Genomic DNA, 27,841 nt, shown 5'->3' with positions numbered 1-27,841 from the left:
CTCTATATAAAGGAGTATCGATACCCTATGAGATATTGATACACCTTTTGCATTCGATGTTTGAGGGGTATCGGTACCTCTTAGGAAGGTATCGCTACCTCACTATTGAAAATCAAATTTTGACTCGATAATGGTTCGAAATATTTTGTAAAAATTGTTCCAAAAATATTTTAAGTATAAATCACAATTTTTCATTAAGTAAGGAGTAAAAATTGATCTTTGAAAACTTTGAGTAATATTTTTTATATTCGAATAATTGAATCAAATATAAAATCTTAAAATTCAATCTTAAAAATCATTAACACTTTTGTTATATCGAAATATCAAAATGTTTTCTCAACAATCTCCCCCTTCTTGATATAACAAAACATTTTAGAAATTTTAAGATTTTTGTCTTTTGAAAAAATTACTTTGAAAAATTACTCCCCCTTACTATAATATTTCTCCCCCTTTTTGTTAAATCAAAAAGTCTCTATAAAATGTTTAAACAATTTTAAAGAAAATAGCCAATTGATTTATATTGATATAGCTGCTAAGATCAAAGTCAAGAGAAATATTAGTCATTAGTCCATAAAATTAATATTCATAAATAATGTGTAATGGTAATTGGTCATAATTGATCTAAAAAGTAAATGATGCATAAGCTAATGAAAATTCAAATTAAATTCAAAAACTAATAATCATTCATAACATTCAAACACAAATATACAAAATCCAAACAAATAAATCCAAGACACACAAATCCAAAACATTCAAGTTTAAATATCCAAATTCATCAAAATGTTTAACAATACTGAGTTCAAGTTTCAACCTAAGAAAACTAGCAAGTCGAGGTCAATCATCCAACGGAGGATCAAGAGGAGATAGATATGCCCATATAGAAGCCACATCTCGTGTAAGCGCATCGACCCTAGTGTTGAGTTCATCAAAACAAGCTTGAGTTGCTCATTGTTGCTCTAGATGTTGTGCAGTGAGCTGGGACTCAAGGTATGCAAACCTCATGTCAAAAGTCTCCATGAACGATAAAAAATATGGAGGCATTTGACTCTCTTGCTGAGCTGGCTCGTCATTGCCCTGATTTACAGGATCATCGACATCCCAAAGAAGATTTTCAAGCTCTGGATCAGCAGTCAGAGCTGGAGCAGCTCGTGAAGAGCTAGCACCGGGTGTTTTCTAAGTTAAATGAACCCATTGATCCTTATCTCCACTCCTTCCCGATTTACGTAAAGAAGTAAGGTTGATTTGGGTGGTAAGAGGGATGGCTACATCAAGCTCTACTTTAATCTTGGCTTTGATAAACATGTTACTAAGTAGACAGTCATAAACTAAAGTTTCAACACGTTTAGAAGGAACATTGTTTACGGTTTCTACTAGCTCCGCAAAGATAATTTGTGGCAGGTTTATTTTCTTATTTTTCTGGATACAATGTATCCATCATAAGTCAAGTGCTCTAAGAGTGGAGTATTTGCCTCCGGATGGTCTAAAGCACCAAGAGATGATCAGATGAAGAAAACGTTCATGATGATCTAAAACACTCGCACTATACTTGGCTTTATAAGGAGTAGTCACTATATCTCGCTCCTTATCTAACCCTCTATTATCTAGACCAAATGTGTTAGCGATGTAGTCTAAGTCAATATGAATGTATTGGCCTAGGAGATAAGACCGAATACTCTTGGTTGCAGTTCTAGACTCGTTTTGGACACAAAATGCATTTGAGTAGAAAATACGAACAAGTTGGTGGTAAATAACTGGTTCAAGCTGAAAGAGTTTATCAAATTTCCATGATTAAAGGGTAGGGAGATATTTAAATTTCATGTCTATCATGGATTGTAGAGACGAGATACGTTTTTCCCTAATATTATAAGATTCGAAGTGGTGAACGAACCTAGAGTAGAGACCTCTATGTTTTGGTTCATTAAAACAAGAGTTTCGAATAGTCATCTCGGGTTCATTAGGATTTTGTGGTGGAATAGGAAGTGGATTTGGATGTGGGTTTGAAGATCGGTTTAATCGACTAGAAGATGTCCTAGGTCGTTTAGAATGAGACATGGTTACGAAATCGGAATATGATAGAGTACCTGCAATTTTAAAACACATGTATGCAACACAATTAATCCCAAAACTCAATATGAGCCCTCAATATTCAAGGTTCTCTAAAAACTAACCTAATCAGCAAATTTGAAAACTATTTGAAAAACTTAGTTTGAAAAATCATTATATGTATAGTTTTCATTAAAAATAACATAATTAAATCAAAAACAACAATTTAAAAATAAAAAACATTTTTTTTATTTCGAAAATTAGAAAATTTTGAAAAATCTTGTGTTTTTTAATGAAAATAGTTGTAGATTCTAGTTCGAAACTATAATTTATCAAATGCCCGATATCTATTCTGAACTAGAACTAACTAAAACTAGTCATATGTTCAAAAATCAATAAAATAGTATTTTAGAAAAGTTTACCTTGAAAGATTGGATTGAGTGGAATGTGTTGATGTTTGCACTAATTTGATGATACCAACAGGATTAGGAGTTGAAAAATGAATGGAATCCGACTTGAAATTGTTGAATATGAGCAAGATGGAGATTAGGTTTGAAGAAAGGAGGAACTGCGGTGAGTGTTTAAGTTTTGGGGTTTTGGAAAAATGAAGAAATTTTAGGGATTTAAAGCCTAAACTAGGCAAGGGGTATCGGTACCCATCGAGGGGTATCGATACACATTCAAGGAGGGTATCGGTACTGTTTGAATCAGTATCGATACCTAGCAAGGGGGTATTGATACCTGGGTGACAGGTATCGATACCTAGTGCACAAAAATGTCAAAAATCTACTTTAAAACACTTAGCATGCAAAATTAATCAGCTCTAGTGGTATTGGCAACTCATATTACGAAAATTAACTATGTTCAATCAATCAAATCTATCCTTAAATTTTATTTGAACGTATTATTAATTTTCACTAAAGATCATAAACTTCCCCTAACTATTAGCATATAAGGCATTCAAAAATGTTATTTTTATAAGCATTTTTCTTTTTTCTAATTAAAAGTGCTAAAAATTATTTTAAACACTAAGTCAAGGTAGGTCAGTTAAACCTAATTCTCTCCTAAGTGTCCAAAATCTCTCTTTATCTAAAGGTTTTGTAAAAATATCAGCTAATTGGTGCAAAGTATCTACAAATTCTAGAAGTACATCTCCCTTAGTGACATGATCTCTAATAAAATGATGTCTAATTTCAATATGTTTAGTTTTAGAGTGTTGGATGGGATTTTTAGTGAAACAAATAACACTAGTATTGTCACACTTGATAGGTATGGTACCAACTTCAATTCCATAGTCAAAAAGTTATTGTTTCATCCATAAAACTTGTGTGCAACAACTACCAACTGAAATGTATTCTGCTTCAATGGTAGATAATGCAACACTATTTTGTTTCTTTGAAAACCAAGAAATCAACATATTTCCTAGGAATTGACGAGTACCGGAGGTGCTTTTCCTATCTATTTTGCATCATCCATAGTATCCATCAGAGAAGGCATGCAAGCTAAAGCTAGAGTCTCTAGGATACCAAAGTCCTCTACTATGAGTGTCCTTAAGGTATCTAAAGATTCTCTTAATGGCTTGTAGATGTGATTTCTTAGGGCATGATTGAAATCTAGCACATAAGCAAACACTAAACATAATGTTCGGTCGACTTGCTGTTAGATAAAGTAAAGAACCAATCATTGACCTATATAATTTAACATCGACACATTTACCTCCTTCATCTTTGTCAAGCTTTGTTAAAGAACTCATAAGAGTGGCTTGAGGTTTCACATTCTCCAGTCCAAACTTTTTGAGCTTATCTTGAACGTACTTTGCTTGATTGATGAAGATGACATCTTTACTTTGCTTGATTTGGAGCCCCAAGAAAAATGAAAGCTCCCTCATCATGCTCATCTCAAATTCACCTTGCATTAACTTAGAAAATTCTTGGCAAATAGCATCATTAGTAGAACCAAATATTATATCATCAACATAAATTTGAACTACTAATAAATTTTTACCTTTTCGCTTTAAAAACAATGTAGTGTTAACCTTCCCAAAACCTTTTTCAATTAAAAAATTTGACAATCTTTCATACCAAGCTCTAGGAGCTTGTTTTAAACCATATAGTGCTTTTGTCAATTTAAAAACATGATTTAGAAATTTTGAATCTTCAAATACAGGAGGTTGTTCCACATACACTTCTTCTTTTATAAAACCATTTAAAAATGCACTTTTAACATCCATTTGGTATAATTTAAATTCATTGAAACATGAAAATGCTAATAACATTCTAATAGCTTCCATCCTAGCTACAGGAGCATATGTTTCATCATAGTCAATTCCCTCTTCTTGAGTATAGCCTTGAGCAACAAGTCTAGCATTGTTCCTCACTATATTATCACTTTAATCTAGTTTGTTCCTAAACACCCATTTAATACCTATAGTAGATTTATCATTATGCCTTTCAATTTATGTCCATACTTGACTTCTCTCAAATTGATTTAACTCTTCTTGCATAACAATAATCCAATTTTCATCGGTTAATGCTTCTTTAACATTTTTAGGCTCTATGCATGAGATAAATGCAACATAATTACAATGTCCCTAAGAGAAGATAAAGTAGTTACCCCTTTGGATGGATCCCCTAAAATCTCACCATCTTTGGCATAGTTATACTCTCGTGGGTATGTGATTTCCCTTTCTTCAATGGTTAGATTCTTGAAGGCATTTTGAGTTTTCTCATCCTTCACTTCTTCCTTTGATGATGGTTCTCCAACGTCATTTGCATTTATAATACCTACGTCATCATCAACACAAGAATCCTTCCTCGGAAGGGGATTATCATCGAAAACAACATGAATAGACTCTTCTACCACTAAAGTTCTTTTATTAAATACCAGATAAGCTTTAGAATTTAAGGAATAACCCAGAAAAATTTATTCATCACTTTTAGTATCAAATTTGCCAAGATTGTCTTTATCGTTGTTTAAAACAAAAACATTTACATCCAAAAGGATGAAAATAGCTAATGTTAGGCTTTTTTTGAAAATTTCATATGGAGTTTTCTTTAAAATAGGCCTAATCATTACTCGGTTAATAACATAACAAGCGGTATTTTTGGATTTCGTCCAAAAATATTTTGGCAAATTGTTTTCACAAAGCATGGTTCTAGCCATTTCTTCTAATGTTATGTTTTTCCTCTCAACAACTCCATTTTGTTAAGGGGTTCTAGGTGCTGAAAAATTATGGCTAATTCCATTTGAATTACAAAAATCAGTAAATCCAAGAATTTTAAATTGAGTACCATAATCACTCTAACACTTGAAATGTAGTAACCTTTTTTGTTTTGGATTACTTATGAAAAAGTGATAAAATGTTCTATTGCTTCATTTTTAGTACTTAAAAATAGAACTCAAATATCTAGAATAGTCATCTACCAATACAAACGCATATTGTTTTCCACCCAAACTAATTGTTCTAATCGGCCCAAAAAGATCTATATGGATCAATTGTAATACTCTACTAGTGGATACATCATTAATGGATTTAAAGGAAACTTTCTTTTGTTTTCCTTTTGAGCATGCATCACAAATTTTATCAAGATTAAATTTAAGCTTTGGCAAACCTCTTACTAAATTTCCTTGATTTAGTCTTCGTAAAACACTCATGCTTGTATGTCCTAGTCTCCTATGCCATAACCAACTGTCATGTTCATCCTTAGCAACTAGGCATAAATTAGTCATATTTATTGAATCTAAATGCACCATGTAAATGTTCCATATTCTATGACCAATAAGCATAATCTTATTAGATGCAATGTCAATAATTTTACAACCGTTTGTTTCAAACAAGACATTGTATCATTTATCACATAATTGACTAATACTTAATAGATTATGCTTTAACCCATTCACATATAATACTTTTTTCTATTTGTATGGAAAAGGTATTACCTATAGTACCTATACCTTTAATGCAACCTTTTGAATTGTCACCAAAGGTTACCACTCCTCCATTTTTTGTATTTAAGCTCTGTAAACCATCTCTTGTCTATGGTCATGTGTCTTGAGCATCCACTATCATGGAACCACGAGTTTGAACTTGTATTTCGTGCCTTGAAGCAAAGCTCATTTTCCTACAAACATAGATTAATTTTTTATTTTTGGTACCCAAATTCTTTTGGGTCCATATTTATTAGTCCCCTAAAATCCTTGTCCCCTTGGGTATCCATTTGTTCAAGATATCGTTATCTTTAGTAGTATTGAGTCCTTTAGGAACCCATATACTTCTAATGATTTTACCATTTAAGGTTTGTTGGGGACCTCTATGATTGTAAGATTAAAAATTCTTTCTAATATAGTTGGATTTTGAACTTTCTCCTTTTTCAATATGTTTTGGTCCAACTTTATTGAAAGAAGTTTTAAGATCATCAATTTCTTTTTGATGATCATCGTTGACTCTTGAAAGTAAATTATGCAAATCAGAATTTTTCTTTTCAAAACCTTATATTTTGATTTACAATTCTTTTATTTTACTTTCAAGATCATTGTTGGTCTTGGATATGAGATCTTTTTCGGTTTTCAATTTTGAAATATCTTTCTTGTATTTTGAAAACAATTTCTCATAATCCGAAGCCAATCTATTATATTCCTCTAAAAACTCATCAAAAGAATAATCTTCTAAATCAAATGAGTTAAAGGTTACCTGAGAATCCTCCCCGGTGGCTATCAAGCACAAGTTTACTACTTCTTGTTCCTCTTCATTGGATGATTCATCATCGCTCCAAGTAGCCACGTGTGCTTTCTGTGTCTTCTTTGAATGACCCTTCTTCTTTAATTGTGGACAATCGTATTTGACATGCCCAGGCTTTTTGTATTCATAGCAAATGATAGGGTCATTCTCCTTTGATTCATTTTTGAAGCCTTCATTTCGTTTGAATTGTCTTCCTCTATTTGGCTTCATTAATTTTCTGAATCGTTTGACAAATAATGTCATTTCCTCATCATCGTCATCACTATCAGAATCACTCTCATCTTTTGTGGATTTGAGAGCAACACCGACATTCTTCTTTTTCTCTGTCTCCTTTTTTGTGTCGTTCTTCTTCTCGAGGTCTACCTCATCTTGAATCATCATTTCATGAGTGAGGAGAGAACCAATGAACTCATTGAGAGTTAAAGACTTTAGATCTTTAACTTTGATAATTACAGTCTTCTTCGATTGTCAAGCTTTTAGAAGAGAATAAATTATCTTCCTCACAAGTTTCTCGTTGGTGATGATTTCTCCAAACACTTTGAGGCCATTGACAATCACCGAGAATCTATCCGTCATAGCTTTGATGTCTTCATCTGGTTTCATCATGAAATTTTTGTAGTAATGAGTAAGAAGACTAATTTTGGATTCTTTTACCTCGTTGGTTCCTTTATGAGTGACTTGAAGTTTGTCCCATATCTCCTTTGCAGTTGTACAAGATGATACTCTCTCGTATTCATCTAGTCCAGGTGCACAGAAAATGATATGGATAACTTTTGAGTTGAGCTGAAATAATCTCGTCTCTTCTTCACTCCACATATTCGGATTTGTGGATTGTTTAAAATATTCATTCATCATGATTTTCATGCTCCAATGTCACTAGCTTGAATGAAGAACCTCATCCTATTCTTCCAATAAGCATAGTTAGCTCCATTGAAGAAAGGAGACTTGTTGACGGGCTGAGAATCAAGAACGAAGTCGAAATTTGATGTAAAGGTCATTGATGACTTGAATATCGATTGAACTCTTTCTGAATCTACTCAAGAGGTGGTAAAACCTTCAAATGAGTGTAGCTCTGATATCAACTGTTGAGTTAATCGATAGGATAAATCGGCCAAGAGGGGGTGAATTGGCAATTAAAATTTCGCTGGAAGCTTTGATAGAAAATTGAAAAGATTTGCACATCGATTTAAAGTTGTTCAACTTTCTCAACCAAAGTCTACGTCCACTACCTTAGCTATCCACACTAAGAATTTTCCACAAATTCACTAATTTGTCTTTCTTTTAAGGACAAAGAGTAACCTTACAACTCCCTCAAGAATTATACCCCAAATTTTTGAGAACACTTTCTCCCAAAGAGAAAATTACAAATTTTGCAAACTTTACAGAAAAACCTCACAATGTATAATGTTTGCATAATTCTAGAACAAGGAAATAACACTCAAAGATAAATACAATTGAGCACAAAGTGCGTTCTTGAAAGCAAAATGAAAATTGAATGAAAATTGACTTGAATTGCTCAAACTTGATGTTTGATGCTTTCTCTCTTGTTTCTTTCTCAATTCTTGATGATCAAAGCCTTCAGAACTTGTTTAAATATACCTTGGATGAATTCAGACCGTTGGGAATCAAATTAGTGATAATAGAGCCGTTATAGTGTGAAAATTTTCTTGAAAAAGTTGTTGGGAGCGTATGGGTATCGGTACCCCTTCAATAGGTATCGATACTACCTGTATAAAATTCAAATATTTCGATTACTATAAAACAAAAGGTATCAGTACCTCTCAAGCGGGTATCGGTACCTTTGGGCTAGGTATCGGTACCATTATATAAAGGGTTATCGATACCCTATGGGATATCGATACATCTTTTGCATTCGATGTTTGAGGGGTATCGGTACCTCTTAGGAAGGTATCAGTACCTCACTATTGAAAATCAAATTTTGACTCAATTATGGTTCGAAATACTTTGTAAAAATTGTTCCAAAAATATTTTAAGTATAAATCAAAATTTTTCATTAAGGAGTAAAAATTTATCTTTGAAAACTTTGAGTAATATTTTTGATATTCGAATAATTAAATCGAATATAATTTTGAATCAAATATAAAATCTTAAGATTCAATCTTAAGTCATTAACACTTTTGTTATATCGAAATATCAAAATGTTTTTTCAAAAATGTTATTATTTAGGTTTCTCTACCATTAAAACTTAAAATTATTATTATATTTTTATAATACTCGAATTTTTCCAAAATTACAAAAACTCTAATTTCACCTTGTCGACCATTGTATTTTGTCGTCGTTGTCGCCAAATAGCCCCTAAATCAAATATCCACCCAACAAACCTCACCTGACGAATAGTCACCACATGATTTTGAATTCGACAAACATTCAAGTGACTGACGGCAAAGAAGATGACAATAGTGACGGCAACTACTGACAAGATGAGATCTTTCAAAAATAAATTTTTAAAATTCTATACACGAAATACGTGTCAGTTAACAGGTTTATTTAACGTCTGCTAACTGCGAAACTCATATGATAATATTAGTAATATGAAATAACTAAATTGACAAAAAAATTACACCAAAATAGAAAAAGATATATAATTTTAATAGTTTTTATTAAGGCTCGAAAAAATGCACAATCCATACCCAGAAATGGCCCAAAAATCTTTGAAGTGAAATCTTTTACTATCCGACCAGATTCATTTTGTCATAACTATTTTTAAAACAATTAAATATTATTTTTAAAATCAGTTATGGCTTTTATTTTAGAAAATTCGGTGATTTTGAATTAATTGGAATTAAATTGAAAAGGGGTCGCCATCGACCTTTGGGTTAGGTAGGTAGAATACCCAAAAACGTCTTTTAAAAACAATTTTAAGAAAAATCGTTTTTAAGAGAAAAAGTTGGTCTGCATTTACAAAGATTCGATTAAAACGGGTTCGGGATTCGGTTACGTGTGGGGAAGGATTAGCACCCCCACAACACCCAAAATTGGTATTGTGTCGCTTACATGTTGTCGTAAATGGTGGAAATTACAAATCGAATATAAAGTTAAAATATGATCCGATTATTGAAATGTAATTAATTTACTTCGAGTTAATTAATTTAGAAAAAATTCTTTAACTTGAAAAGAAATCTCGAGATTAGCAATCATCTGTCGGGAAAGCTATTTCAATTATTTCTTATCTGTAAAGAATATTTCCTCTTCGATAAACAAAATCTAATATAAATCGAATGTCGATAATTTGCAAACAACCAAGTAAAAATGATACATAAAAACGCATTGAATCATACAGGATTTATTTATTAAAATAAACTAGATTTATTTCAAGTCTCATTTCGTTCGAACGTCGTATCAGATTGTATCACTTCGATCAAGTGATACTTTCCACGCCCGTTCTACAAATACATGTTCTTGAAAGTAGACTAAAAAACGTTGAAAATGAATGAAACAAACATTTTGTACAATCGTTCAAAATCAATTCCCAAGAGCAAAGAATATATGCATACCTAAATAATACGAACAAATATATAATATCCATACATGGTAAAATATAAGGAAACAAAATCTAACTATGCAAAATTAAATTATAGAAGTAAAATAAACAGACAATAAAACACAGTAATTAAACGAATAAAATTAAAGTACATAAAAATAAAATAAAAACATAAATAAACTATTAGAATATTAAAGCAAATAAAATGTAAAGATTGAAATTAAATAAAGAAATTAAAAAATACAAATTTAAAAGTACATAAAGTTAAAATAACAGAAATAAAATACAATAAAAATAAAATATTAGTATCAAATTTTATTATTCATCTCATACCTTAAATAATGCAGTCATACCCCAGGACAAGTCGTCGCAAGGTCGTACATGGTTCGAACATAAAATAAAATAAATAAATAAAAAAGGGTTAACAATTAGTAATTAGCGGTTAGAAAAGTTAGTTGTTAGAAAAATTAGCAGTTAGCAGAGTCTGAACCATAATAATGCGGATCAAACCCGAGATCGGTCACCTCAAGTCCGAATCAAATATTAAAAATAATAAATAAATAAACAATAGTTAAAATGCAATAAAATAAAAGTTAGTAGTTAGCAGAGTCTGAACCATAATAATGCGAAACATACCCCAGATCGGGTCACCACAAGGTCGAATCGAATAATATAAACAATAAATAAATAAACAAAGGTTAGAGTGCAATAAAATAAAAGTCAGTGGTTAGCAGAGTCCGAACTATAATAATGTGGATCATACCCCGGATCTTGTCACCAAATGTCGAATCGAATAATAGAAACAATAAATAAATAAACAATGGTTAGAGTGCAATAAAATAAAAGTCAGTGGTTAATATGCAATAAAATAAAAGTTAGTGGTCAATACAATAAATAATATAGCACAATAGTGACCAAATTAAAAGTTAGTAAAATATGCATGCATATTCGAAATAAAAAAGAAATAAATTACCAGAGTACAAAAATGGCTAAAATGCAGGGGGCTTAAAGGTGATTTTCCCCAACAGTGACCAAAGTGTGAAGTGGTGCTAAAACTAGGAGGACCAGTGGGTGATTTACCCACTGAATAGGTGAACAAAACGCAAAAGGTATCTTAAAACTCGGGGACCTATAGGTAATTTACCCAAAAACACAAAATAGAATGAGGACTAAACTGAACGCCGGCCACCGGGCCAGTGACCATCCTACTATAACCGACGACCTCGATCGTGACCGAATGAGGACTGACCGAGCGACTTCACCCCATTGTTTTAACCGATCAAAAACCTACCAAAGCTTCACTTATACAACCGGTCACCGCGCCCATAAAGCGTTTCTCACGTCGATCACCATGCTAGAGACCACCACACTCTAACCGATAGCCTCACTCTCCGATCACTAACTCCGGTGGTTGGGTTCCAAACCCAATACCGAAACAAAACCCACGTTCCCTAACATTCAACCTCCTAGATAGATCACCCTGACTCCAGCGACGCTCCGACGAGGAACCCGATCTCCCCCAAACACCTAACTATGCCCGAAACAAGCAAGAAAAGAAAAACATTTAAACGAGAGAGAGAGAGAGAGAATTTTACTTCCTTTTTTTAACTTACAAAACGTAGTGGGGGTTTTCTGATTTTTTAGCTTTTAAAGCCCCCACATATTACAAAAGGTAATATTACAAGTTAGTCCTTACATTTGTTCCCTCTTTAATTTTTGGAGAATGGTGCAATTACAAGTTTGGTCCTTACACTTTGTTCCCTCTTTAATTCCCGGATAAAATTAGGGTATTACAGCTGCCCCTCTTTACTCGTCTTTGTTGTAAACAATGACGAAGCAAAGACAAATAATGACCTAATTTTATCTAGCTATGATGTTTGCTTCGCATCTAGAGCTCTAATTCTTTGTCTGAAAATAGAGGATTTAAAAATGACATTGTTCCTTCATGTTGAGGATGTCAGGTCAATCTGGCGATAATTTGATGCTAAAGACGACACTGCTCATCCATGTTGAAGAGATATGGCCGCTTTCAGATAGATTGTTTGTTGAAGACGACTCTGTTCCTTCTCATTGAGAAAATCAGGTCAGATCTGGTTCAGTTGAGTCCTGATGGGCTGTTGGAGCTGAAGCAGAAACTTGATGGGTTTTCCATGTGGGTTGTGCATTGGGCCACTGTTTGGGCTTCTGGTAATGGACTTCATTTCGGGCTATAAAGTGTAAATATTGTATTAATAATAATAATAATAATAACTTAATAAGAATAATTATAATAGTAATAATAAATTAATAATATTTTGGTAGACCGAGACAAAACGGGTGTCTACTAGGGATGGCAAGCGGGTACAATTTCGTGGATTTCGCATCGCACCCGCTCTAATTAGGGCGGGGATGGGTATAATTTTAGTGGGTAGTGGGCGGGTGTGGATTTAGAAAGTGATATCTGTCGTGGGTAGTGGGCGGGTAATGGGTTTGAGACCTTACCCGCCCCGCATCCGCCCGCCCCACATCCGCCCGCCCAACTAAATATCCATTAAATTTTGGATCATTATGAATTTAGGTATAATTTTAAGAGACTAATTTATAAATCCTAATATTGTATAAGATATAACTTGTAATTTAACCAAATATTAGGGATAAGTTTATGCATAATTTTTTTTCTTTCAAACCTCTCGTTATTACGCTGATCTTTCAAACCTCTGGTCTCCACTCTCCAGTATATTCAGGTACGTTTCTTCCCTTTTTAATTGAAATTTAATTTTTGTAAGAGTCATTTACGTAGTCATATCGTTTTAAGCTCCTCTGCATTTCGTTTTAAGAGTTTAATTTTTTATTTGCTCGTATTGATTTTTAATTATTTTTTAGATTCATCTCAATGTTTGTTTTAAGCTTAATTTCTTAATATTCTACAAATCAGTATCTTGTGACTGAGCACCCACATTTTAGGCCAACAGAGTCAGATCGTTGCTTCTCAAATCTCCATTTTTAACGCCATTGAATAGAATTAAGTGTTTCACTCGTGCTTCTCAAACCTCTATTTTTAACGCCATTGAAATTGACTTTTTCAAGTTCAAATTTCAACCGAGTATTTTGCAATACTGGTATTTTATTATGGTGTTTTATGATAATGATGATTGTAATATTGGAGTATTAGATGTCACAAGTATTGCTTGAAATTTTATAATGTTGTGCCAAAGAACAAAAGCATTATTTGTTTGTCATTTATGTTTCTAGACTTTAATTATGTCTTTTATTATGATGTTTTATGTACTTTAAGATCTATATTAATACTTAACTCAGATAATACTTAGTTTATTTTATTATGTTTTTAATAAATGTGTTTGTTTTATGTTTGTTGTTTATGTATAACTTAAGTTTGTTGTTAGACGGGTCTAGTCAGGTACGTCTCCAGTGGATAGTGAGTGTGGGGATAGATTTGAGAATATACCCACGTGGACGGGTGTAGATTTAAAAAATTTTACCCATCATAAATGGTAGACGGGTGATGAATTGAAAAATATTAGGTGGATATGAGGATGGGAGGGATATCCGCACCCGAAACGGTTTGCCATCCTAATGTCTACCCATCTCTCTTTGAAGCTTCATGATTTCATCTCACCTTCTCCCTTTCTTCATTTTAGTTCTTTACACTGAGATGCTTTTTCTAATGGAATAACTCAAATTCAACATCTGATATTAACATAGCAAAATCGAAGCTCTCACCTAAAGTAGTAGAAGAAAACGATGGCCGAAACCATAGAAAATAGCCACAGCGACGAAAAACCCAAGCCAAGAGTACGGCCAATTGTTCGCTTCGGGATCTTCCTTGTCTCTCACAGCTTCCTCGTCAGGTAAACTAATTTATTTTCATTCTAATACTAATTTGAATTTTTCCCCCGGCCCCATTCTTCGGGTTTAATTCAGTTTTTTTTAATGTTTTTGTCGTTCTGAATCTTTTTATATTTATTTCAGTATCGTCTGCTTCACTTCTGGGGTTTTGGCTCTGTTTCTATTGCCTGTTCTTGCTAAAAACACTTACATCTCCGAAAACGCCCTCATGCCAGGTTCCCTTACATTTCATTGCTCTATGCTGCAGATTGAATAATTTGAATTTGAATCGATTATGTTGAACTACCTATTCAACTGCATCGGATTTGAATTTAAGTTGTTGGATGTAATATACTTTTTATTTTGTGCAAAATTATAAAAATAGAACATTGGATCCATCACGAAAAGAAGAAGAAAAAACTGATATAAGATTATCTTTTACTTTTATTATATAGGTGCTTTATTTTACCAGCATTTGATCCCTTTATGGATGTTGTGGTAATGATAATACTGTTTGAGTTTTCTGATCTGCGTTCTTTATGTTTGATGTGTGGCTTTGACTTATGCAGGCTCTGCAAGTCCCATGCTTTCTAATCAGCATGTTTCGGATGGAAATAGATTGGTGAAGGATCTTACCAATTCAAACTTGAAATCTTCTGAAACAGGAATGTATGTGGTGGTTCTGTGCATATGTGTTCCTAAAATCTTGTTTGCATAGTTTTTGTTGTTCTATGCACAAAGAGTTCGAGCATTGTAACATGTAGTATTTACAGAGAATGCTTGAGAGTTTATGTTTAAGAGCAAGTTATTGTTATCATGTCCATTCTTTTGTCTACGGTGTAGCATCCCTTTATTTCGAGTTCTTGTTTATTGCCATGGATCATATTTATTCTGTTAAACCTGGGATGCTAAAGTAATAGATATAAACCTGCACCTAAATATATGAAGTTTTCTGAAATTTAGCTGACCCATGCTTAACGAAGACTGCTTGAATTTGCATGTGATTAATATTTGATTTAAAATTAAATAGATTTTTTTTTATTTTGAGATTCTTTTTCATAACCGACTAAATATGCAATTGATCTCTCACATTTTTGGATTATGTGCTTGTAGTTATCTTGTACCTGACTGAACAATACATGGATAAAAATAGGTCCAAGAAATGTAATCTGATTCTCTTTCCCTTGTTTATATTTTCATTTCAGAGAAAGTCACAAAATCATTGCACAATACATGTTAGACGTGGGTGCTGAAGTTAGTTTCCACAAATTTCATCCTCAGATGAATCAGTTTCATCCACTGCACTTTTTCTCTAGTCCTGATTCTGGTAAGATACAAGAGAATTACAGTTGTTCGTCATATGGTATCAATACTGTGGGGATTATAAGAGCTCCTCGTGGTGATGGGAAGGAGGCCATTGTCTTGGTAACGCCATACAATGCCCTAACGAGTAGCTTTGGTGAGGTTTTATCTTTAGGCATTGCATATTCGGTATTTTCCTTGCTCACTCAAGTTACATGGCTAGCCAAGGATATTATATGGCTTGTTGCTGATTCGCAATTTGGAGAATATGCAGCAGTTTCTGCTTGGTTAAGAGAATATCAGACACCTAAATTTAGCAGCATGAGTGCCCTGAACGCTGAGATGTGTCCAGATATTAATAATCTTTTTGAGATAGAAGTTCATTCTATGGCTGGAAGTAAGTTCTCCAATAGTTTTAGGCGTGCTGGGACAATGACTGCTGCTTTGGTTCTGAAGGTTAGAGATCAAAGTGAACAATTCGATGACACTATTAGCATTTATGCTGAGGCATCTAATGGACAGATGCCAAACTTGGACCTCATCAATGTTGTAAATTATTTGGCAGTGCATAGACAAGGTTTGCGTGTAAATGTGGAGAAATTGTGGTCCTTCCTTAACTTGGGTTGGCTTAAAAGTTTGGGTGAAATCTTTGAATCTCTAGCAAATATAGCTAAAAGCTTAAACCCTAAGTTCAAATTTGGTATCCCTGCAACAGAGTATGTTGAAGGCACAGCTATACTTGCAAGTTCATTGTACTATCAGGTAGAATACAGTTGTTACTTGGTTATCTCTGATTTTATTCATTGTTTTACTCCATTTTTATGTTATGTTTGCCACAAATATTCTACTTCTAAAAGTATTAAATAGTTGAAGCTAAATTTTAAGGAGATGCACATTTGTGCTTCTCATTGTTCGTTGAAAAGATGTTTAATTTATCCATATTTCTTTCGTTTTTTGTTAGGCTCTAGGTGTGCCAACAGGCCCTCATGGCGCTTTCCGTGACTACCAAGTTGATGCAATCACATTGGAGATTTCACCTAAATTTTCGTTAGATAAAGTCTGGCGCAATGACATTATTCTGAGAGGTGGCCGGTAAGTGTTACTTCCCTTTGTTTTTCATTTTTATTTATTATTGTAGTTCTCATCAGCAAATGGCTTTTGACAGGAGGTTATCTTGTGAACAGATTTGAGAAGAAATAAGAATTCTATATTTTTCTCTAACAGCATATTACAACTTAAAGGAAGAATCAGTACAAAAAATAGGAAAGTATCCCTAAAAATTAGGAACTACAATTAGAGACATATTTACACTAGGTCAACTCCTAAAAATAAGGAAGAAGATTTAGTCCCATAATTCTTGGATTTCCAACACTCCCCCTCAAGCTGGTGTGTAGATATTTATCAATCCCAGCTTGCCAATAAAATCTTCAAACATGTTCTACTCAGACTTTTAGTTAGCACGTCTGCAACTTGTTGCTTAGTAGGAAGATAGATAATACAAACTTCTCCTGAATTGACCTTCTCTTTGATGAAATGACGATCCATCTCCACGTGTTTAGTATGATCGTGATGAATTGGATTATGTGCTATACTGATAGCATCTTGATTATCACAATATACATTCATAGGTTTAACATAAGATACTTTAAGTTCCTTCATTAATCTTTGTAACCAAATTCCCTCACATATACCATGAGACAAAGCTCGGTATTCTGGCTCTACACTGCTATGAGCCACTACGAACTATTTTTCACTTCTCTATGTCACAAGATTACCCCACACATAGCTACAATAACCACTTGTAGATCGTCTGCCACTCACTGATCCTGCCCAATCTGCATCAGTGTAAAGTTCTATGTCACGACTGGTGTTTTTCTTGAAATGAAGACCTTTACCCGGTGTTCCCTTCAAATACCTTAGCATCCTGTAAACTGCCTCCAAATGTTTTTCCTTTGGAGAATGCATATACTGACTGATGACAATCACACCAAATGCAATATCAGGTCGAGTGTGAGATAGATAAATAAGTTTTCCCACGAGTCGCTGGTATCTCCCCCTGTCTACTTCTTCCCCATCATCATCGGTGCCTAGCTTCGAATTGAACTCCATTGAGGGCTCGACAGGTTTACAACCTAGCATGCCAGTTTTAGCCAATAAATCAAGAACATACTTCCGTTGGGAAATAGAAATGCTTGTCCTTGTCCGTGCTACTTCCATGCCAAGGAAGTATTTGAGATTCCCCAAATCCTTAAGCTCAAATTCTGTGCTAAGGAAGTCTTTTAGTTTCATCAACTCAGTTGAATCATCCCCTGTTAGGATAATATCATCAACATAGACGATGAGAATAGAGCATTTACCATTTCTCGAGTGTTTGCAAAATGGTGTATGATCTGCTTGCCCTTGGGTGTAATTCCTGCTGGTCATAGCCTTGGAAAACCGGCTGAACCAAGCTCTTGGGGACTGTTTCAGTCCGTATAGTGACTTCTTTAATCTGCATACTCACCCTTTTTCTTCTTCAAAGCATGGTGGAAACTCCATATATACCTCCTCGCTCAATTCTCCGTTAAGGAATGCATTTTTTACATCAAGTTGTGTCAAGGGCCGATCAAGATTGAGCTAAGGAAAGGAGCATTCGAACAGTATTGAGCTTTGCAACGGGTGCAAATGTCTCATCATAGTCGAGGCCATAGGTTTGAGTAAAGCCTCTTGCCACAAGTCGAGCCTTGTGCCGATCAATACGCCCATCAGGCTTGAATTTTGTGGTGAAAATCCATTTACAGCCCATGGTTTTCTTCCCTTCTGGCAGATCTGTAACTTCCCATGTCCCATTATTTTTTAGAGCATTCATTTCTTCAAAAACAACATGTCTCCATTCGGTTTATTTCAGAGCCTCTTTCACATTTCTTGTAGTCTCTACACTGTAAATATTAGTTACAAAAGTTTTGTAAGCTTTAGACAAATTTCCATAGGATACAAACCGAGAGATTGGATGCTGAGTACAGGTTGTTGTGCCTTTATGAACAGCAATGGGAAGGTCCATATTCGACGAATCAGGAGACGGATCTGGAACAAGACAGTCCTCGGTGTTGGATGAATTTGGCACTGCTGCTGTGTCGTTTGTAGGAGGGTAATGTTTCTTTGAATAAACAAGGAGTTATGGAGGCTGTAGTTGGGGTTTCTCAGAGTGGCGCATTGGAAGTTTACTTTCAATGGGGATTTCATCGCTAGGAAATTCATTTCTCCAGTGGAACACTCAAATCCGGTGTTATGAGGACAGGGTCATTCTTAGAATTTTGTGTGACAGTGGTGTTAGGGATAGGCTCAAGGGTATAATAAGAAGAATATGAAAAGTCTCATCTTCACGAAGAGACTCCCCCTGTAGATGAGTGGCAGAAAAATATGGTTCGTTTTCAAAAAACGTGACATCACGAGAGATAAATATGCGACTCAAGGTGGGTGAGTAACATTTGTATCCTTTTTGTGTGGATGAGTAGCCAACAAAGACGCATAGGTGTGCTCAGGGATCAAGTTTGGATTGATTAGGTTGGTGATTATGAACAAAGGCTTTACAACCAAATATCTTGACTGGTAGGATAGGAACACGAAATAGAGAGAAGTTTTTTTGTAGGACATGTAAAGGAGTTTGGATATTAAGGACGCTAGAGGGCATACGGTTTATTAAATAGCATGCAGTAAAGACAGCCTCCCCCCATAGGTATTTTGGAACTTTCATGGTAAACATCAAGGCTCGAGCAACAGATAGTAGGTGTCTATTTTTTCTTTCTGAAATCCCGTTTTGTTGAGGTGTGTCAGGACAAGAGCTTTGATGAATGATGCCTTGTTCAGAGAGATAGGGACTTAAAGCAGAATTGAAATACTCCTTTCCATTATCAGTGCGCAGCGTGCGTATGCTTGAGTTAAATTGGGTTCGGATCATGAAATGGAAATTCTGGAACACTTTTGGTGTTTTTGTTTTTTCTTTTAGAAGGTAAACCCAAAATACTCTAGTATGGTCATCAATAAGGTTATGAACCATCTAGCACCCGTGATGTTTTAACACGATTTGGCCCCCATAGGTCACTATGAATCAAGGAGAAAGGTTGGGATTGTATATAAGGCTTCAAAGGATAAGGAACACTGGTATGTTTTGACAATTGACAGATTTCACATTTCAGGGAATTGATCTTTTTATTCCGAAATAACATAGGAAGTGAATGCTTCAAATACAGGAAATTTGGATGTCCTAACCTACGGTGCCACATCATGACAGTTTCCTCATTTAAAGCAGATGAACCATCAGCTATCTGAATTTGAGATTGGTTGTGGCAGGGGGCATACGTATGGAATAGTGATAAATTACCTGTCATGTGATCGGAAGCTCCCGAATCTAGAATCCAGGATGGTTGATTACTAGACTCATAAGTGATATTAAAGGCAGTACCTTGAACAGCCAAGGAACCATGGCTTATTGGTGCACCGAGTAACTTGTGAAGAGTTTCAAGTTGGAACTTTTGTTAGGCGAACATCTTGAACGGCTTCAGTAGGTGCAGGGGTCTAGCAGTGGATGAGTTACCCAAGGATAAAAGAGCCTTATTTTCCTTCTGAATTTTTGTTGTACCAGGGTAATCGTGGAGCTTGAAACATTTCTCCTTTGTGTGACCAGTACGATTACAGTAGCTACACCAAACTTGATCTCCTGAGCGACTTAGTTTTGAATCATTCTCTGCTCGATTCTTCTGAGATTGAGGGCCCCTTGAGACCAGGGTAGATGATTCAGTAGGACTATGACCAGAATTGGTCACAGGTTTTGGTTCCTTGAAATCTCCCATCATTACTCGGCGACGATTTTCTTCTCTCCGAAACTCTGCAAATGTTTCTCCCATGGCTGGAAAAGGGGTCCTACCCAGAATACGGCCATGAACTTCATCCAAGTCTCGGTTCAGCCCTGCTAGGAACTCATAGAGTCGTTCTTTGTTGAGATGTGACATGAACTTGGTGTGCTCCAAGCCTTCACCCCAGTCCACTTCATAGTACATATCGAGTTCCTGCCATAAGATCTTTAAGTAGTTGTAGTACTGTGTAACTTCAAGAGTTCCTTGTTGAATGTCTTTTAATTTTAGCATGATTTCAAAAACTTGAGAAGCATTTCCTAGATCAAAATAGTTCTCCTTGACTGCATCCTACATTTCTTTTGCAGTCTTGAATAAGAGGTAGGTTCGGCTTATGTGGCTCTCCATGGAGTTGATCAATCAGGCCATGACAATAGAATTATTGAGTTCCCACGTAGCATACATAGGATCAGTAAGATGAAGACTTGGAATTTCTCCATTGATATACTCTAATTTCCCACGACCTTGAATCACCATGAGTACCGATTAGGAGCACTGTAAAAAATTCTTCCCTTCTAATCGGTGATTAGTGATTATGAGGGACGAATTAACATCACCATGAGATAATGTTTGATTGACATTATAAGTTACTTGTGAAGTCTCAGAATCAGAAACATTTCCAGTGTTGTTTGCCATGATAGACAAGACACGAGAGAAAACTAAAGAAGTAGAATGGATCGGAAATATCCCTATGCCATGAACAGATTTGAGAAGAAATAAGAATTCTATATTTTTCTCTAACAGCAGATTACAACTTAAAGGAAGAATCAGTACAAAAAATATGAAAGTATCCCTAAAAATTAGGAACTACAATTACATACATATTTACACTAGGTTAACTCCTAAAAATAAGGAAGAAGATTCAGTCCCTTAATTCTAGGATTTCCAACATCTTGAAATTCTTAACTCTAGATTATGTGAATAATCTTGTTGTTAAATTGCATAGAATGTATGCAGGTAGTCGCCTTTGGATAGGTTTTACGATTTGTAGATAAATGGTAGATAACTTTGTTATTGCCACTTTCGTTTCCTGAAGGATTTCATGTTGCTTGGCGCAGGTTGATTGAAGGAGTCATACGATCCGTGAATAACCTTCTTGAGAAGTTTCACCAATCATTTTTCTTGTACCTCTTAACATCTCCTAGTAAGTTTGTATCAGTAGGGGTTTACATGATTGCATTTGCACTTCTCATAGCACCACTTCCCATGGTTGCGGCTTCTCTCTATGTTGATTCAAATAGTTCAAGCAACTGTTCAAAAGGTGATAGCTCAACCCCATCTGCAATAACTGATACTGATGAACATGGTATCACTATCAGATCTTGGAGGTGGCTTAACTCAGCAAAGTTAGTTTTTATTGTTCATTTATGGGGTGCTATTGTTTCAGTACTTCCATATTTCATCTGCCAAATACCTGATTGCAGCCCAACGACCAGCTTCATGATCTGGGTTTTGCTTTCAATCCTCAGCCTTCTAATCCTGAACTCAGTTCTTGCTTCTCCTTTTGCTTGTGTTAAAGCATCTCAAGAGAAAGAATGGGCTCTTGTGAAATCAGTGACTATCTCTTCAGTGTTCATTGGATTGGGGCTCATGTCAGTCATTAATTTTGCTACCGCAGAAATTGGAGCTTTATTGATGGTCCCAATGTGTTTACTGGCTCGTCCTTTAAAGCTTGATGTTAGAGCTGGTACTTTTAGAAGTTGTTGCAGGATTATCTGCAATCTGGTTTTAGGGCATATTGCCTTTCCGCCAGCTGCATTTTTTCTGTTGAAAGGGATGCTTGACGGTTTCGGCAGTGCCAATGTGGGCGGCTTCTGGATGTGGGTTGAGTCTCTTTGGGCATGGAACAGTGCTACATATCTCTTCATTGGTATGGTCCAGTTGCCATGCTGGGTGTTATGTGTTAGCATTTTGTTTCATAGTTGTTGACATGTCTTAATTCCGTTCGGACCTGCAAACTTTGTATCAAGTGCACTTTAGTTTCATTGTTTGCCTTCACTTATTTCAACCTTTTAATGAAAATTGGACTTAAACGGAGAGTTAAAAGCCACATGATATTCTGGAACTTGGATGATATGGGTCTGATTTTGCAGTTAGCTGGTTGGCCGGCATTACTAGAATGAGGCTTTGAAATACTTCTTACAGGTCTTTTAATAAGTGGTGGTAACCCTCTGATGATTGATCAGTCCTTTATGATTATTTTTTTGTCAAAATGATTCCAAGTGACCCGCCAACAGAGGTAAACTTGCGTTTAACAGGAGAGGTATATCTACATGTAGATTATCCTTATTTCGGTGACACTCTTCCACACAAATAAATACTTGCATCCATCCTTGCATGTGTATGATTGCACTACTTACTGAATTTTCTATGAAAAAGATAGATCATGAAGTAGAAAAATAGGCAAAATTTTATCGCAGAATATTGGTTATTTCAACATAATTTCTCCGAGTTGAAGGGTATCATCTCATGTTGACTATATAAAAATAGGGGTAGGCTTTGCAAGGCTGTAGAAAGTTTAATAATAAGTAGAAGAAAGAAAATGATAAGAGGACTAGATGCCTTGCTGAGCTTAGCTTCCAATTGAATATGTTTGTTTTATATGCCGACTTTATTTTCTATAGTTAAAGCGACATATTTGTCATGGATGAGCAAAGCAGACGCGAGATATCAAAGGAACATATTCAACATCCACTCGAAAAAAGGTTAGGAACCAATGAGGAAAATCAAACTCATTGGGGATCTCTAAATCAATTTGTCTACTATTTCTTTGCTGCTGGTTTAATTATATGTTTGAAATTGCAATTATTGGGAATCTTTTTCTTTTTGTTAATGATCGATGCGTCTGCTCTAACCTTCCATACAAGTGCATGAACACATACACAAGCATGCATTTATATTTATGGTGAAGATGAAATTCTTTTATGTTGTTTCAAAACATGTTCTTGATTGTTAACTTGTTAGTGTAATAACCAATAAAAGTTTGGAAGAATAAGAATTTAGACAAGAATTAGAGGCTGAGAAGAAAAGGATGGAACCAATTGGCTAAGTTCTGACCTTTGGGCTTTTGCTACCAAAACCTCTTAGTATTAAATTACAATTTTTGTCACTTTGTAAGGGAACCCCTTCAGTACATCAAAGCACCTAGCTTTCTATAAAATAATTTCAAACAAAGAAGAGCTTAATATAGAGCACATGTACATACGAAAGATTTTATATTAAGGGGACGAACTTCTAAAATATTAAGAGATGACGAATTTATAAAATTTCAGGAGATAAAAATAAATTTTTAATAGAAAATATATATAAAAAATTAAAATATATGATAATTTTAAAATTTTAAGGGGATGGGTTCATACTCTATTAGAGTATATAATTGAAAAACACTAAATCAAGCATATTAAAGATAATTTTAAAAATTCTAAGCTTGCGTATGGGTTTATTTTCCTTTGCCTCCAAGTACAATTTTTTAAGTTATAAATTGAACGGTAAGATAAGGTGATTATTTAAAAAAAAATCAATTGAAAGTCTTTGTTGACGTAAGAGAAATTGTTGTTGAAAAACAATAATTTTATAATATGGTTGGATCATGATAACTTACAACACTATTAATATTAAATAGTACAATACTTATCATCTTTTAACTTGTTGACGTCAATAAGGTAAGTTAACTAATAGAGAAACTAAGAAAACAGCATTAAAAATTTATGTCGTCATCATTTGATTCTTTAATCAATCACTTATAAATCTTGGGTGAAAAGGCTAGAATAAGTAACTAATTATTATGATTTATTTTTAATCAATAAGTTAAGTTAATTATTTCATTTATCTTTTTAATATTGAATAAAAACGTTAATTGCATCATACACTATTAAACTATGGTCTTCATTTTAAATTGGTCTCTGAAGTCTATACATTTTAATTTCATCTCTAAATTATAATTCTTATTTTAAATTAATCTTTGAATTTTTAAATGATTTAATTTTATCCTTAAACTATGATCCTCATTCTAAATTGATCTTAAACTATTGATATATGATAATTACATCCCCCACTAAAAAAATGTTAGGCCAAGCCGTATTATTATAATTTTGAAAAAAGTTAGGTTAAATTATGATTAAAATTAAAAATACATATTAGGATGAAATTGGGTATAAAATTGAAAGTTTCAAAAGTTCAGGTATTAATTTAAAATGAGGATCATAGTTTGAAAATGAAATTAAAAAAATTCAAAAATCTAAGGATTAATTTAAAGTGAGAGTTACAACTTAAAGATACATTTTAAATATTCAAAAGTTTAAAAATAAATTAAAATAAAAATCACAATTCGAGAGCATGCAATTAATTCATAAGAAATGTGTTCCACGGGCTTCCATATGTGCTTAAGGTAAATTCTCAAATAATCAAGATTCAGCCTTTAAATCACAGCCACGAAAACAGTTTTCTAAACCCAGAACTCAAAGCCTGACATAGAACACAAAAATCTCTCAAGTTTGCAAAGAGACAGACCATGGATAGAATGTTATGCGATGAACTAGTTCAAGAAATATTCAGAAAACTGCCATCAACACCATCGTCTTCTTTATCAGTTTGTTTAGTTTCCAAGCGTTGGCTTAACCTTTACAGAATCTCAAAAACATCTCTTTCTCTCAGGTTCCTTCCACATAGTTCTTCGCTTGTCTCTCTGTCTTCTCTTATTTCCCAATACCCTTGTCTTTCCTTTCTCTGTCTTGTTCTATCTGATGCCACCTCCTCCATCAACAATTCAACCGCCACTGCCTTTTCCGATCACTTGCTTTCCATTGTTTCTTCCTCTTGTTCTAACCTGCGTCATCTCAGATTCTTAGCCGGCCCAGTTTCTGGTCTTCCTTTGTTGTCCCTATCAAAATCTTGTTCCAAACTTACTTCAATCACTGTTTCTTTATCCAGACCACTTTTTCTCAACTGGGTTGTTTCGTTTTCTTTCTTGAAGGAGTTATGTTTTTTATGTGTGTTCAACTGGTGGTGTTGGTGATGAAGATAAGCGATTTGGGTCGTCTTCAAATGAAGAATTGGATGTAAAATTCGGTCTAGAAACTCTCTGTTTGTCAGGAATTCGGGCGGATGATAAGGGCATTAGTTGGCTATGGAGGAACTGCAAAAGGCTTAACAAATTACAGCTAAATAGCTGTGAGAGTGTTGGTAATGGAGTCTTTCTCATCATTTATCTGGTGTGTGGAAGGTCTTCAAGAAGTAGAGTTAAGGAAATGTAGGAGCATAATTGATAGAGTACTCTTAAGATTAGCAGAGAATTGTGCTTCATTGAATTCTTTACTGATCCACGATGGATGTAGCAGACAAGGGTTGCTTGAATTCATAACAACTTGCAGGTGTAATCTGCAGAAACTTGACCTTAGATTGCCATTAGACCTCAATAATAATCACCTCTTAGCCATTGCTATGAATTTAAGAGGTCTCAAAACACTTAGGCTTCAAAGTTGCTGTCTGGTTACCTGTGAAGGTCTGCAGATTCTTGGGACTGCCTTGAATCCTACACTTGAACAACTGGCTTTAGTAAATTGTGATGTTGTGGATAGAGAGGTAGGATTTCTAGCCACAATGGGACAAAATTTGATGATGTTAAGGAAACTGAACTTGTCTTGTAATGAAATGTTGGTCGATAAAGAGTTGGTTTCTATGCTAATTTCTTGCAATAATCTGGCCGAGTTGAAACTGAGAGGTTGCAGAAAGCTAACGAGTATAACTATGGTTTCCATATCTAAGACCTGCAAAAGCTTGCAAAGTGTTGATATTATGAACTGCCCTGGGATTGAAGCTGAGGCTGTGGAGTTGCTTGTCTTGAATTGTCCACAGTTGAGACAGATTCAGGTTGAGGAGAGCAAGGTTTCAGACATTGCAAGGACAAGGGCATGTCATAAATTTATAGAGGCAACTTCTGGTTGATGAATTTATGATATTTCAGTGTTTTATTGGTACCAAAATATACATGTTATTGTAATAAGAAAAAGTGCAACATATAATTTGTGTTGGTCTATTTGAAACTTGAATTGGAGGAAAGGAAACAGAGGTGCCATTGGATTGGTTCTAGTTAAAGCATTGAAGTGTTATATTTAACGGTTAATTCGGTTCGAATTCGGTTAATTAACCGAATTAATCGAAATTAAATTTTAAATATTAAATATATTATATATAACATATGGGCTCAACCCAAATCATTAAAAACCCAATTAATAATTTAAGATCCAATAACTTTTAAACTTAAATCAATATTAATTAATTAAAAAATTATATAAATTTTTTATTTTATAATTATATATTAATTAAATTAATTGTAAACTATTTTTTAATTAAAAATATTAAATATATTATATATAACATATGGGCTAAGCCCAAACCATTTAAAACCAATTAATAATTTAAGATCCAATAACTTTTAAACTTAAATCAATATTAATTAATTAAAAAATTTATCTAAAATTTTTATTTTATAATTATTTATTATTTCAATTAATTATAAACTTTTTTTGAATTAAAAAATATTTAATTTTATATAAATTAGAAAATTTAAAAAAAAAATCGGTTAATTCGAAATTAACCGAATTAACCGGAATTTATTCGGTTCGGTTAATATGTTCGAAAAAAAATTCGGTTCGGTTAACGGTTAAAGAAAAAAAAATTTGGTTTATTCGTGTCGGAACCGTCTTTCGGTTGGACCCGGAATTGGGCTTCGACTTGAATGAATTGGGTTAGAGTCGCCACCGATCATTTATTTTAAAACAAATGGGTTGATCGGATACCCTATTTCTTACCTGATCTGCGTTGTACCAGAGACGTGTCGGGTTCGGGAGTCGGTTACGATCAAGGAAGGATTAGCACCCTTGAACCGCCCTTTCGGTACCAATTAATTTGCAGGTTGTCTTGATTGCGAAGAATTAAAAATTTAAATTAAAATTTAAATTACCCGATTCGAATTGCTTACCTTTGATCGGTTGAAAATTTCTCTACAAAGTCAAAAATATTAGTAAAAAATAAATAAAACAATAATAATAAATAAATGTTAAATAAAAACAAATGGAAACAAAAAAAGTCAATATATATATATATATATATATAATAAAATAAAAAGTCAAAGAAATAGAATAAATAAAGATTAAAGAGAACAAAAAAATGAGTTTTTAAAAAAGCAAAAATAGAAATGAAAACAAAGGATAAATGAAAATAAAAAGGATCAAATCGAATGAGCTTGAAACCTATGGACTGAAATGAATTTTAAAAGTGAACTGCAATAAAAATAAACAAATTAGGGGGTTAATTCACAAAATATAAAAGTGTAAAAGGTGACCAATTTGAATGAATTGAGAATCCAGACGAAATTACAAGTGATGACCATTGTAATGCGATTTAACTACCAGGGATTGCGGGAGAATTAAAATCCCCTAATTGCACATAGACCCCTGATATATATATATCGAAAACACTCTTCTCCCCTTCATATCTCCCATTTCTGATTTTCTCTCTCTCCTCCTCAACGAGAGAACAATC

The 27,841-nt window shown here is 34.1% G+C and overlaps 1 protein-coding gene and 1 pseudogene across 1 annotated transcript; both read left to right on the top strand.

The window, feature by feature from the left end:
* Positions 1 to 13,903: 13,903 nt before the first annotated feature.
* LOC120138546 (glycosylphosphatidylinositol anchor attachment 1 protein-like) lies at positions 13,904 to 22,338 on the top strand. Its single transcript, XM_039154007.1, has 6 exons — positions 13,904 to 14,131; positions 14,253 to 14,344; positions 14,678 to 14,777; positions 15,314 to 16,172; positions 16,372 to 16,502; positions 21,358 to 22,338. Exons 1-6 carry the CDS (start codon positions 14,025 to 14,027, stop codon positions 22,226 to 22,228), a joined length of 2,160 nt encoding a protein of 719 aa, XP_039009938.1. The 5' UTR covers positions 13,904 to 14,024; the 3' UTR covers positions 22,229 to 22,338.
* A 2,411-nt stretch (positions 22,339 to 24,749) lies between these two features.
* LOC120138534 lies at positions 24,750 to 26,346 on the top strand (annotated as a pseudogene).
* Positions 26,347 to 27,841: the final 1,495 nt, after the last annotated feature.

The sequence above is a fragment of the Hibiscus syriacus genome, unplaced genomic scaffold (genome assembly GCF_006381635.1).
Source record: "Hibiscus syriacus cultivar Baekdansim isolate YM2019G1 unplaced genomic scaffold, ASM638163v2 tig00110694_pilon, whole genome shotgun sequence".
Taxonomy (NCBI): domain Eukaryota; kingdom Viridiplantae; phylum Streptophyta; class Magnoliopsida; order Malvales; family Malvaceae; genus Hibiscus; species Hibiscus syriacus.
Note: the sequence above shows the minus strand (reverse complement) of the source record. Positions and strands in the feature narration are given on the sequence as shown.

Excerpts from the sequence above, each read along its gene's own strand:
- LOC120138546 (XM_039154007.1), top strand. The coding sequence starts at position 14,025 with ATGGCCGAAACCATAGAAAATAGCCACAGCGACGAAAAACCCAAGCCA. Across the intron at positions 14,345-14,677 it reads CGAAAACGCCCTCATGCCAG|GCTCTGCAAGTCCCATGCTT; the intron begins GTTCCCTTACAT and ends TGACTTATGCAG. Across the intron at positions 16,503-21,357 it reads ATTATTCTGAGAGGTGGCCG|GTTGATTGAAGGAGTCATAC; the intron begins GTAAGTGTTACT and ends TGCTTGGCGCAG.